The sequence below is a fragment of the Dermacentor variabilis genome, chromosome 2 (genome assembly GCF_050947875.1).
Source record: "Dermacentor variabilis isolate Ectoservices chromosome 2, ASM5094787v1, whole genome shotgun sequence".
Taxonomy (NCBI): domain Eukaryota; kingdom Metazoa; phylum Arthropoda; class Arachnida; order Ixodida; family Ixodidae; genus Dermacentor; species Dermacentor variabilis.
In genome coordinates this window covers 271,102,971-271,115,526 of record NC_134569.1, presented here as the reverse complement: position 1 = coordinate 271,115,526, position 12,556 = coordinate 271,102,971, and the positions used below count along the sequence as shown (strand labels likewise).

Sequence of the window (12,556 nt, the reverse complement as noted above, 5' to 3'; positions counted from 1 at the left end):
CAGGAGCAGTGTGGATCGGCGACCTATCGCGTTAGAATATACAGTCGCCTTCCAGAAACGGGCCGTCAAGAATGTATGGAATCAGTACGTCGTCTATGACTGCCCTGCACCTTTCAGCGATGAACTTACCTTCGAGGCGTATCAGTGGGCGTCGCACAACGCTTAGTAAAGAATACCGGCTCATTTCACGCAGTAACCATGAGATCGGCGCCCTGCAACTGGCAGTAGAACGGTTCCCGACAATGCGGCCAGCGCGCGCCGCCGTAGCAGACGACGCCGTTCAAGATCCCGCCCCTCGAGCAGCTGCGCGAGCTGCTGCTGCCGCCTGACTCCAGCGCTCGCCGCATCGCGATGCATTGCGCTCCGAGTTTCGCTAAATGTGAAACAGACTGTAAATCGCCCTTCGAATGAAATGTCCACGCGCACACACGTAGGCACACACCGCGCGCGGCACGAAACGTGCCCAAACACGCGCAGTGCAGGAGGCAATCAAGGCGGTGCGAACGAGAGATGGGAGAGGGGTACCACCCGCTATTAGAATTTTGCTTCGCATGCGGCGCTCTCAACGCCGGCGCAGCAGCGCCGCTCGAGTCCGGCCGTGGTCCGGCCGTGGCGCATGCGCACATCACCGCATGGCAGCGCGGCCGGCGCGGCCGCCGCTACCGCCGCGACACTAGCGACACCACATCGCCCCAGTCCCCTTGGCGCGTGTTTCTATTTAGGCGTAAGCTGCTGACACGCACGTGGTAGTAGCGAAATGCCATACTAAAACGCTGCTGCCACGCACGGAAGTGACGTCAGAGTTATGATGACGTTGTTTAAACAAGTATGACGTGTTCCGGTTTATAGTTTTGCGCGCGCTGCTGGAGCTGCTTCAGCTTTTCAGCTTAGCTAAGACACAATTTTACGGTTTCTTACTGTATTGTGTGCTAGAATGTTGTTCTAGTTGCGCTGGAAGAATCGGATGGTGTTCGAACTTGCGATCACGAGCGACACTTGGACGCAACGCTGGAGCAGCTCGTTTCCTTATGCCTTGCAGCGCGTTTATGGTTGGTAGTGTGGTCTTATGTAGCTCCTGTTACGTTTTTCAGTGCTCTTGTTTGTTGAATTTGCTGTTGTGAATGGTGCACATGTTGGCTTTCAGTATGGCAGAACTTTTTTCTCTTATGGTAAAAACGTTTAAACGCGTTCTAAACTCTTGTCGCTGCAGCCAGAGTGCGGGAAGCCTCGAGCTCGCTTCTTCCCGGCGCCGCCCCGGCTTCGAGGGCCGCCGGGGACCTTCTCCATCGGCGTTGCCGCCGCTGGGAGACGACTCTCAAAAGTTCAGAGTTGGCAGACCGCAGCTCTGGGCCATCCGGCAAGCCGAAGGTGCCGCTCGAGTTCAAGGACTTGGAGCCGCCGCCTGACAAAAACTGCCGGACCATTCTCTATTAAAGTTTCTTCTTCATCCTTCGTAGGATTGCTGTTGCATATATTGCCCGAGTAAGTGCTGTTGCAATTTTTTTACGGCAATGTCGCATTTACCTCTACTGTTTCTTGTCTTGCATCTTCATGCTGTTTCCCTGTTTACCTCGGATTTTGGTGGCTAGCGAATCGCGACTTGCTTGTGCACCTGCTCGTTACAGTTCAAAAGGCACATGTTGAGCAACCTGAATGTAAACTATGAAGACAAATATTGCAAAAGGTGGCCCAGCCACTCATAGCTCTACTTTGGTTCAATTTTGTTGTAAAGTTTGGCTGTCTTGAAGACCGAGAAATTTCCTTAAATTTCTTCCAGCTAGTTTGCGAAGCTGCTATTTAGTATTGCTTCTTATGATGGCGCTGTGCGAGGTACCAGGTTTGCGCAAATGTTCCTCGCAACTTGTTTGTAGACATGACGTAGCTTCATTGCAGGAACCTGCATTTTGTTATACATGTGAAATGCATGCTAATATGACCAGTGTGGGCTTGCAGGTCCATGCATGCCGCTCTCAAGCAAATGCCGTTTCCATTGTATGAATCTTCCTTGACCTTGCTGCACTTCACAGGGCTTGTTTGGTTAATCCTTTTGTCTGTGCAATAGAATGCTCATAGGTCTTGAGCTTTACCCTGATCCTTTTGTCCAACAAAAAAAAAAAAAAAAACTCTTTAGGCATTGCGTTAGGGAACATATCTGGGTGATAATGTGACAATCTTTGCCTCTATAACCTTTCTTTTCTCCCATCTTCAGTGAAGTTGTCAACCACCTGTCCCTTTGTTCGAACAGAGTGCCATGCATTGACAGAAATTCTCATCACAACAAGAAAATCTCTGAAGGAAATTTTTGAAACTGACTAGGACTTCGTCTTGGGCAAGTTGGTGAAATCTGCGACGCATTTTTTTTTTTGTGCGCAAAAAGATATTTATAGAAGAAGGACGCATGAAAGTGCGAACTACCAACTGACTTAATGATTCAAAGGATGGAAGATAGGGTACAAATTTTGTGCACATGCAAGAGGCGAATGTTGTGACAGTGCTAGTTTGTCTAGTAATGCTACAAATCGGCATTAAACAAGTGCACTTCTGGGGAATTAAGGCAATTGAAGTGCTACTGACATGTGCACCATCTCTCTGATAAAATATTCCTTCGCGAGTTCATGTGCTGTTTTGTTGCTACTTCTGCCCAGGATCACAATGTTGGAAAGCACGGCTCACATGAGCAGGCCTTGCAATGTGCGCTGCACCATCCGGTTTATTTAAATTGTTTGAATGCTCCCTCAAATAGTCATTTAGGCATTGGGCCGTTTGGTCTACATAGAACTTGCCACAGCCGAGAGGTATCTCATAGACCAACCCACAGCACAATGCAAAATGGTTGGCATGATTTTTCATACACCCTTGTCTCGTGGTATGAGAGCCACTAGCAAAATTATTTGCTTTCACGTCGATAAATGTTGTACACTGTTGCACACATTTTTGGCGTGACAGAATGGGTCTTTTTTTTTTTGCATGAGTGCGAACATTCATAGCGATGGAAACACAAAAATTGTTTCAAGTGAGGCACTAGATCACCCAGAGCAACAATCTAAAGAAAACATGTATTTTATGTTAATCTTGATTTATTAAACAATTTTCTCGCCCTAATGTGGCAAAGAGGACATCTTAACCTCTACACGGACAGGCAGAAGAATGACAATTCCATGAGAAATGTCAACATATGAGCATGGAAAGCGCAGTTGCCAGTGATGTGAGGACTGACGACTTAACAAGTACCACAACGCGGAATGGAAAGCGTATGCGTCAGCTCCCGCCTTTTAAAAGGTTGATGCTCTTATTGAACATGCCAATGCCATGCTGTGCCCCGACCAGCTTCAAAGCCGCAAACTGCACTGTTTTGCAGTACGCTGCGACTGCAGCCCACTTGTTGCCTGATGTAGATTCCGGATTCCGGAAATGGGCTGAGAAGGTCTAAGCCGACACGATGGAAGGTCTTGGTAGGGATGTCGAGCGGCTGCAGGTAACCGGTGGGGAGCTGGGAAGGCTTCTTACGTCGTTGGCAAAGTTCACAAGTGGGGACACAACATCGTACGGAACGGGCAAGGCCCGTCCAAAAAATACGGCGACGTACACGGTCATAGGTTCGAGATACGGCAAGGTGTGCTGCCGTTGGTGCGTCGTGAAGCTCTTCTAGAACAGTGGAGCGGAGGTGTTTAGGTATTACAAGTAGAAACTCAGAGCCGTCCAGATGAAGGTTACGGAGGACGAAGAGGCGTAGAGCAGCATCGGCTGGAGAATGTTCAAAATGGTCTATGAGTGCTCTGATGTAGCCGTCATGATGTTGTTCATCGGCGAAATGAAGCAGCTGTGATACAGAGAATACACAAGAAGCACTGGCAATATTGGAGGAGTCAAAGTTGTCAACAGGTAACGCGACAAGCAGTCAGCGTCTTGGTGCAGGCGGCAAGACTTGTACACCATGGAATATGAAAATTCTTGTAGCTTCAAAGCCCATCGACCAAGCTGGCCTGTAGGGTCTTTTAGTGATGAAAGCTAGCAGAGAGCATGATGGTCAGTGACTACGGAAAAAGGGCGACTGTAAAGGTAAGGACAGATATTCGCAACTGCCCAGACGACAGCAAGGCATTCTCATTCCGTAATGGAATAGTTGTGCTCCGATTGTGCTAGGAGGTGGCTCGCATAAGTAATAACGCGATCCTGTCCACGCTGACGCTGGGCTAAGACGGTACCTACGCCATGACCGCTGGCATCTGTACGCAATTCTGTAGGGGCATCAGGGTCGAAGTGGGCGAGAATAGGTGGTGAGGTTAGAAGAGTGACGAGACGAGAGAAGGCGGCGGCTTCTGAAGTACCCCGCACCTCCACCAGAATGTTACGTGTGAAAAGACAGACGAAAGGGGCTATTTACAGGTTATTTACACTGGAGCCAGGCAGCCAGGCCGACCCTCGCTCGCACTAAGAGCTGCGACGTCATCTTCGTTCTCGTGGCGGCCCGTCTTTTGAGCATTGCTCGATGATATTGTAATAATATTACTGTGTATAGAGCTTTTGTAATTGAGAAACTGAAGTAAATGCAGGACACAATTAGACACTCCCTTAGACATTCAAGTACTAGCCAGATGATGAAGGCACTCCTCATTAAAATTCTGTCACTGGAACTCGTCTACTAGTAATAAAAATATCGCTGCATTGCATTATAACATGAAAGAAAATGCTTCTTGTCTAGTTCTATTTGATTTTTAGAAAAAAGAACCTATTGAGGTTACCCTTGAAAGCATCGCCCACGCTTTTGTGTTTCAGTAGTTATTATGTAGTGCTGAGCTGGCTTTTCTGGCTCGCGAAACTTGCACAAACTTCAAGTCGCAGAGAATTTTATGTTCATGTGATGTCGTGGTATGTCTGAACAGTCCATGCCACTTGACCAAGAGCAGCTGCAGTGGTGAATCCAATGTTCTGTCTTGGGTCGGTTGCTCCATGGCCGCACGTACGCATTTTTCGTAGAAAACTGTAGCACCATCTGTAGGGCGCTGTTTTACTCACCGATGAAAGCAAAGGGCAGTCGTGGCGTATGCAACGTCGCCACTCCCTGCTCAGGAGCAGGTGATTTGAATTCCTCTCTAGGTATGCGGACCCTTCAGACGCAATTTCCTCGTAAACTAAGTCTTGTTGGCACGAAACAAGCACTGTGAGGTTTATGGAATGCTACTTTAATAGGCCGCATCTATTTATTTATTTCATACATACTGCTAGCCTCCATTTCGAGGCTGTTGCAGGACATGGGAAAATACATTGCTTCAAAATATGAATGGCAAACTTATACACTTGTTAATATTGTAGTTTACGAGAAGATGTAGTTGAGCAATACAATAAGAGGGTGTGACCTTCCTGAGTCAGCCCTTAAAGGTTAATGAACAAAAATGCAGAAGCATAAGGCAAACAACAAAAAAAGTACACCAAACCAATTACAAACATATTGCAGTGTCTGTAGGCGATACTTATAAGTTAAGATGCGTACTCAGACCTATTTTTCCAGCATAGGAAGGAAATCGTCAGGTGAACAAATTATATCACTAAGCAATGAATTCTAATCACTGATTGTCTGAGGAAAGAAAAAATACCTGAATGTGTCTGTGTGGAACCTGTATTCAATTAAATGTTTAAGGTGTTTAGTTCTAGTGTTTCGCTGTTCAGAGAAAGATACATATGCACCACTGTGTAATTTGTAGCCCCCATTAAGGAGGTGGAACAGAAACTTGAGGCGTAAGAATTTAGCACGCTTGCAAATAGTACTATATATTCCACTACTACTTAGTAGTCTGCTTTGTATTTTCCTTTTATGTCCCATGAAATGACCATATTAGGGAGCACTCAAACAATTCAAATAAATTTCAAGGTGTGCATCTTGGCATGCTTTGCAAGGCCTGCTAACGTGAACTGTGCTTTTCGTGTGTTATGATCTTGGGCAGTGCATGAGTTCATGGAAGCATACGGTGTTAGGACGATCCTGCATGTGTTAGTAAATGTAAATTATTTTAATTGCATGTAACCTTAGAAGCAGGCTAGTAGCCAATAAACTCTTGTTTGCTAACCCAAGGCATCGAGGCGGTCAAAGTCAGGGTCGTTGACCATTTGCCTGCTCCTAACCCCAATTATTGGCAAATCAGTTCTGTAGAAACCCGCAAGATCAAGGAGGGTACACGAAAAGGAAAATTCTTGAGACCCATATGGGTTTTTAAAAAAAGGCGGTGACTGGTGACACGCGTAGTAGAGGCGAAATGCCATACCAAAACGCTACTGCCATGCACGGAAGTGATGTCACATTTTTGACCACGTGATTGTGACGTTTAAACAAGTATGCCGTGTTCCAGTTAACAATTTTGCTACAGTTTGCGCGCGCTGCTTCCACTTTTGATCTTAGTTAAAACATAAATTTATGGTTCCTTACTGTATTGTGTAGCAAAATATGCTAGTTAGTTGTGCTGGGACAACCGAAATGTGCCTGAGCTTGCGATCATGAGTGACACTTGGGCCCACGCCTAAAGCAACTCATTTCCTTATACCTTGCAGTGCCTGTTATGGTTCATAACGTGGTTTTGTGCAGCTTACTGTTCAGTTTTTCAGTGCTGTTGCTCTTGTTTGCTGAATTTGTTGTAAATGGAGCTCGTGAGTGTCTTCAGCTTGGCGGCACTTTCTTCTCTTATGACAGAAAGGTTTAAAATATTTCTAAACGTTTGTTGCTGTCGCTTACTTAAGTACGTTGATCGTGAAGACTTTTCCTTTTTTTTTTCCATCTTTCGTGGGGCTTTGCATAATGTGCGAGTAAGTGAGCTGTCGCAAATTTTTATGGCACTCAATGCAGCGTTTACCTCTACTCTTCGTCTACTGTACGGTTTCCCTAATCACGGATTTCTCGGCTCGATTGTGAATCACGACTTGCTTGAGAACCTGCTAGAAAGCCCAAAGAAGGCTACAGCATCTACATTCTGCGCCTGCTCGCAACACTTCAAAATGCACATGTTGAGAAACCCTAATCTAATCTATGAAAACCAGTATATAGGAACGTGTTCTACTCAGGCTCAATCTTGCTCTCAAATTAAGTTTGTCTTGAAGCCAGAATGCGGTGCAGCTTGTTTCCTAAACTGATATGTATACTAGCATTGTTGTTTCTTACGCTGTTATCTGAGGCACCATGCTTGCACGAACATTCTTCGCAACTTGTATGGAAATACGACGTAGATTCATTGTAGGAATCAAGCTTTGTGTCCTGTCCTTCTCTTGGATTTTATTTTCGCGCTATTCTTGAGCTCGAATCAGGAAGTTGTCATTGTAGAACCTGCACTACGTAGATGTGAAATGTAAAGACACTATACTGGTAGGTGGGTGTACGCAAATGTGCAAGTTTCTAGGCTCATGCCAATCAAGAAAATGCCAATTTTTCATCCCGTGAGTCTTTCTTCACCTTGTGGAATTTCGCAAGCCTTGTTTCAGTCATCCCTTGGTATCCGTTGCAGCAGCTCAGTGTCTATAGTGCCCTGCTGAGCACAAGCTCAGTGGTTTGATTCCCGGCTCTAACAGCCACAGTTTGATGGGGATGAAACGTAAAAACACTTGCATTTGAGCTTTGGGCGCACTTTAAGGAATCTCCGGTGGTCAAAATAAACTAGAACCTACGATGTAAACCACAGTGAAGTTACATGTCAAAACCTCACAGTTAAAGTAATCTCTTGATCTGTATAACAAAATTCTGATAAGTTTTATCCCTTAGCATGATCCTCTTGTCTAATAAAAACTTTTTAAGGCATTGTGTAAAAATATGTTTTGGATGACTACTGAGTATTTTTTCTCAAATCTTTTTCAGCACCAAACCGAAGAAGTTGTCGATCACGTTGGACTTTTCTCAAACAGGGTGTTGTCCGGTGATTGAATTTCTCTTCACACAAGGACAGATTGTGAAGGAGATTTTGTAAACTATCAGCAGCAGTAGAGAACGAGGCACAAAGAATAAAGGAAATTGATGGACCCAATTTTCTGTTATTTACTATGTTGTGAAGGAAGCAGACAGTGAAGCTGGACAATATGTAGGGGAAATCATAATGTAGAAATAATAAGTAAAGAGGAAGTGAAAGTTGATAGAAAGACAACTTGCTGAAGGTGAGAGCCGAACCCCCATACTGTGCATTAAGCATGCCCTGCATTGCCAATTAAGCTACTGATGTGGTCGTCCTCCCATTTACTTGGCTATCTGTGTATGTGTAAGGGGTAGTCCTGGGAGGGTTGGCCAGCACTGCTTCTCTCGGCCATGTCAGGGGATGTGGAACATCTCTAACTGATGATGTCAAATTGTATGACTTCAGGATTAGGCAACTGGACAACAAGCCCTTAAATGCTCCCTCATGGCATCAAGGCAGCCAAAGAAAATACCTTTGACCAGTTGCTTGCTGCAAAGCTGATTTACTATGTGACTCCTGTTCTTAAAAAGGGATGTTCCACATGTGCTGTTGTTGGCTACGAGCGGTCCTGGCTAGCACTACTAGTGCTCTTTTTGTATGTGTACACAAATACCTAAGAAAGTGAACAAGGGAGGGCCCTCATGACAGCTTAACTGGTATAGCACAGTACGTATAATGTGGTTCAGCTCCCACCTTTTCATCCACTTTCATTTCCTTTATTTCTACATTTCAATGAAACACAATTTCCCCTGTGCTTTCTCTGTCTTTGTAGTCTGTTTTTTCATATAGTAAAAAGAAGGCTGCCTCAAGTTCATACAGGCCGCTTCAGTATTTTTGTACAATCCCATAAGAAAAGGCATTTGTTCCCCTCGGCTAAAGAAATACAGAATCCAGGTTTGTGCAATTTATCTGATATGTCCACATTTTGGGACAAAGTCTTCATGGACTATCTGGAAGCAGTGGCGAAGCCAGTGGGTAACAAACTGGGCACAAGCCCTCACTCACCCCCCCCCCCCCCTGCACACACACACATACAAAATTTCTATCTATATGGGATCTGCCCAGCCCCCTTTCCGTCCGCAGTCATGTTGGTGCAGCCCGTCCACCTGCTCTCCCTATAAAAAAAATTTTGGCTATGCCACTGTGTTGAAATATGTGCCACAGTAGTCATCAATGTTTTAAGAAATTGAGGAAGAAGCTAAACAAGTGAAATGTCGAAGAAAGTTCTCAGGTGTGTTGCTCATGCATGGCAACATGCCAGACTGCATGGCGAAATTTGGTTTGCGATGCACTCTGGCATGTTTGAAACATGCGTGCCAACTGCACGCTAGCCTAGCCTGATCACTACTGCTGTGCACAATTAAAGTCATGCTTTTGACATCAATTACACAGTAATCTGATTTAGAGAAAAGCATGCTTCTGCATACTTTTGCCCTTTCACTTGCTGGCTCTGCTGGTTGTTGCCAAGCTGGATGATCGTGTAGCTGGTGGATCGGCATTCCTGACCCCTTCAACTTGAGCACAAGCCTCAGGTATCTCCTTTTCTTTTGCACAACCTATACCTTGCAGCAGTTGTTGCAGTTCATAGTGTACGTCTGTGCAACTTGCACTCTACATTCCAGTTTTGTACTTTATGTTTTGTTTGGTTTGCTGTTGGTTAGCCCTCATTAGTCCTACCACACATCTACTGTTCTGAACCATGTTCACGATACTTAACTATATAAGGAACTTCCTTGTTACTTGATTTGTCTTTTACATATGAGAATTGGATCAGAACTACCCTACTTTGTTCATACATGGTCAATCACACTCGTGTCTTGTTGGTTAGCAGCTCCACAGTGAAGCATGTCCAATAGTGTACCTTATGTGATTTGGATGTGTGGACAAAAGCACAGGGGCACACCTCGCATTTAGCCAGATATTTTATCAGGTGCTGTATTTTCCAACCACTTATTTAATTTACTAGATTTACCTTTCATCTAAGTGCGGATGCTACTGAACTGCTATCACTGGGGCTGGCAATATTATATATAATATATGCTACCTTTGCAACTTGGTCCCTGTTAAAGCTTGAAGAAAAATAATCCTATAATACAAGCAGTCACATAATGTACCCCTGGAAAAAGATGGTTCATTTGCAAAACCTACTCGACATAATTTATTAATAAAAAGAAATGGGGTGAGACAGATGGAATGCCCTTCCTGAAATTATAAAAGGCAAAGTAGACTGGTCTCATTTTTTTCTACACCACCACAGCTGTGGTGCATGCTGGTAATTGCACTACAGCTGAGTTGTGAACAGAGAGCATATAAAATGTGTAATCCACCGAGTCTTTTTGATCATAGGCAACAGTTTTTTTCGTTGAAGCATTGTGACATTATAGTAAAGGAATAAACTGTTGCGTCCCTGTATGCTGCAATGAAATGCAAAGGAACAAAATTCTCTAAGTCTTTATTTCTTTCAAAAAGACAACAGCTTGCCACAGGAACACATGTTTAAGGACTATAGCAAATTAGCCTGACAGAAAAGCAAGTAAAATTTTTTTGTTGGTTTGATTTCGTGAAAAACTGCTGTGGCTGCTAGTGCAGCTTGTAAAACTTAGGCAAATGGAACGTGGCAATCGTGCATTTTCACCACAATGGACACGACGATGCTGTGAAAGGCACAAAGATGTGAACAAATGAAAGGATCAGTCATGTGCAGTGAAGTCTTAGAAGTAAGAGAGGCTTTGAAGACATGCAGCAATACCAGATAAATATAACGGACAAATGAGCATTCAGTATGAAGTGCTGCTCACACGGCCAGGCTTGGCCATTGTAAACAAGAACAAACATGCATTGCTCGGTCTGTATACCTGCACTCATCTGCTATACAATAGTCCTAGCCACATCCCTGACCATCAAAAATCTACCCATTCATTTAGATGGTTAGATAACATTGCTTTCTTGAACTCCTGGCATTGTTGATAGACAGCACTTTAACTGCAGGGCTACAGTTGCGTATTAGTGAATGCGTCTTGTGACATAAGCAAATTGTAACCACTCGGGCTCAACAAAGAATTAACCTCACGCTCATATATTCAAGAAAAAAAACAGTTCACCCAAGCATTTCTATACTTTCTGCAGGAAAAGAAAAATGCAATAGAAAGCATAACCAACGCTTCACAACCTTGCATTCAACTGGTAACTTTTAAGCATTATTGCTCATCTTTAAGGTCCTTTAATGAATCAAGAAAACGTGCCAACAAGCACCTTGTAACAAAAATCGTGCAACCCAACTTTGTTGCTTCGTACAACTATTAGAGTGCTTGAAAACAGCAAGTCAAATAAGCCATAAAGCTTACCATTTATAGGTCCCAGTAGATGCAATAGAAGTGGTGATCATGATATAAACTTGTATTGGTAGTATTGCTTGGCAAGAAGCCAACTAATCAGATGCGCCAAACATAGAGAATGAGGGTGGGAAAGGCATTGCTTTAATAAAGTGTTTATGCATTCCAAGCTGTTTATTTGTTGTGCTGAGGATATTTAGGTACTATTTTTTGCTTCACTGCGTAATTTCGTAGAGATCAGAGCTGGCCTCGAGCAGACATGTCGGGGTCGAAAAGATGCGGCGGCTATATATACATGTATATGTTGTACCGGAGCACTTTGGCACCAGTCCTGTGCCAGCATGGAGGAAGAAGTTGACGGTCGTGTGTGTCTTGCTCTGTCGATTTTTCGGGCTGTGACTGCCTTGTGTTAGTGGCCCTTTTCCAGATGCTGTGCCCATGTTGACAAGACGAACATGCCTGTTTCAACATACATATACATATATATATATAGCCCACGATTCATTGTATAAGTTATGTCCTGTGTGTGAGTTATTTGGCAAGGCAGCAGCAGCAACCAAGAACAGCAAAATCTGGGAGGGTTCACGTTGTTCACGTAGAAAGATTCGCTTTAGAATGAACAATTAATGCATCTTTGTAGAACAAACCACCTTGATACGATATCTACATCTATACCATTACAGGCTATCAGTGTTGCCAGTGTTCAGGCATACTATTTTGTAGTCCAATATACCAATATAGGCTGTCAGCTTTATTAGGGTATCAGGTCTGTCGTTTTATAATCCAGTAAGATGAAACCTATATAGAAACCAATAAAATATTTCTGTCAGAATTTTCCCTAGGGAGAACTTCTATTTTGTATAGTGCTCATAGTAGGATGACAAGGGAGATTGTGGAGGCCTATGAAATCGGAAAATTAGAGGAAAGGTGCATGAGCAAGCCATTAGTGTCGATATCTGAAAAAGAGATATGATTCCTCGGTTTATCGTAGTAACCATTGCAGTTCATGTTTTGACCATACCTTGGACATGTGTATGGTTCATCGACATGCACCACTAAATGTTCTTTTTTGCTGTCTCATTTGTTTCTGCTCGTTCAGTATATATTTATCGATGCTTGTGAAAATAAAATCTATAGTTGAAAGTAGTGCTGTCTCTGTCTATCTGTTTCTTTCTATGTCCTCGTTCAGTCACACTTGCACATTCCATGATGCAAAGCCTTACGTGGCTCAGGGCAATGGCTCACATCTAAAGAATGCGGCGTCTAGTCGAGTGGTACAAAAAAATATTATCATCAGCA

At 43.9% G+C, this 12,556-nt stretch overlaps 1 protein-coding gene across 5 annotated transcripts; it reads left to right on the top strand.

Annotated features, from left to right (window-relative positions):
• Nucleotides 1–735: 735 nt before the first annotated feature.
• Nucleotides 736–7,995, top strand: LOC142573301 (uncharacterized). Of its 5 annotated transcripts, none has more exons than XR_012826295.1 (4): nucleotides 736–1,049; nucleotides 1,211–1,482; nucleotides 2,246–2,333; nucleotides 7,835–7,995. XR_012826295.1 is itself a non-coding variant. In XM_075682960.1 (4 exons), the coding sequence occupies exons 1-3, from the start codon at nucleotides 1,029–1,031 to the stop codon at nucleotides 2,304–2,306; spliced, it is 390 nt and encodes a 129-aa protein (XP_075539075.1). In that variant the 5' UTR covers nucleotides 738–1,028; the 3' UTR covers nucleotides 2,307–2,329; nucleotides 7,835–7,995. The 5 variants fall into 5 exon arrangements, 3 of the variants coding, with proteins under 3 accessions (XP_075539075.1, XP_075539076.1, XP_075539074.1); XM_075682960.1 differs by having other exon boundaries at nucleotides 738–1,049; nucleotides 2,210–2,329; XM_075682961.1 differs by having other exon boundaries at nucleotides 738–1,049; nucleotides 2,210–2,333.
• Nucleotides 7,996–12,556: the final 4,561 nt, after the last annotated feature.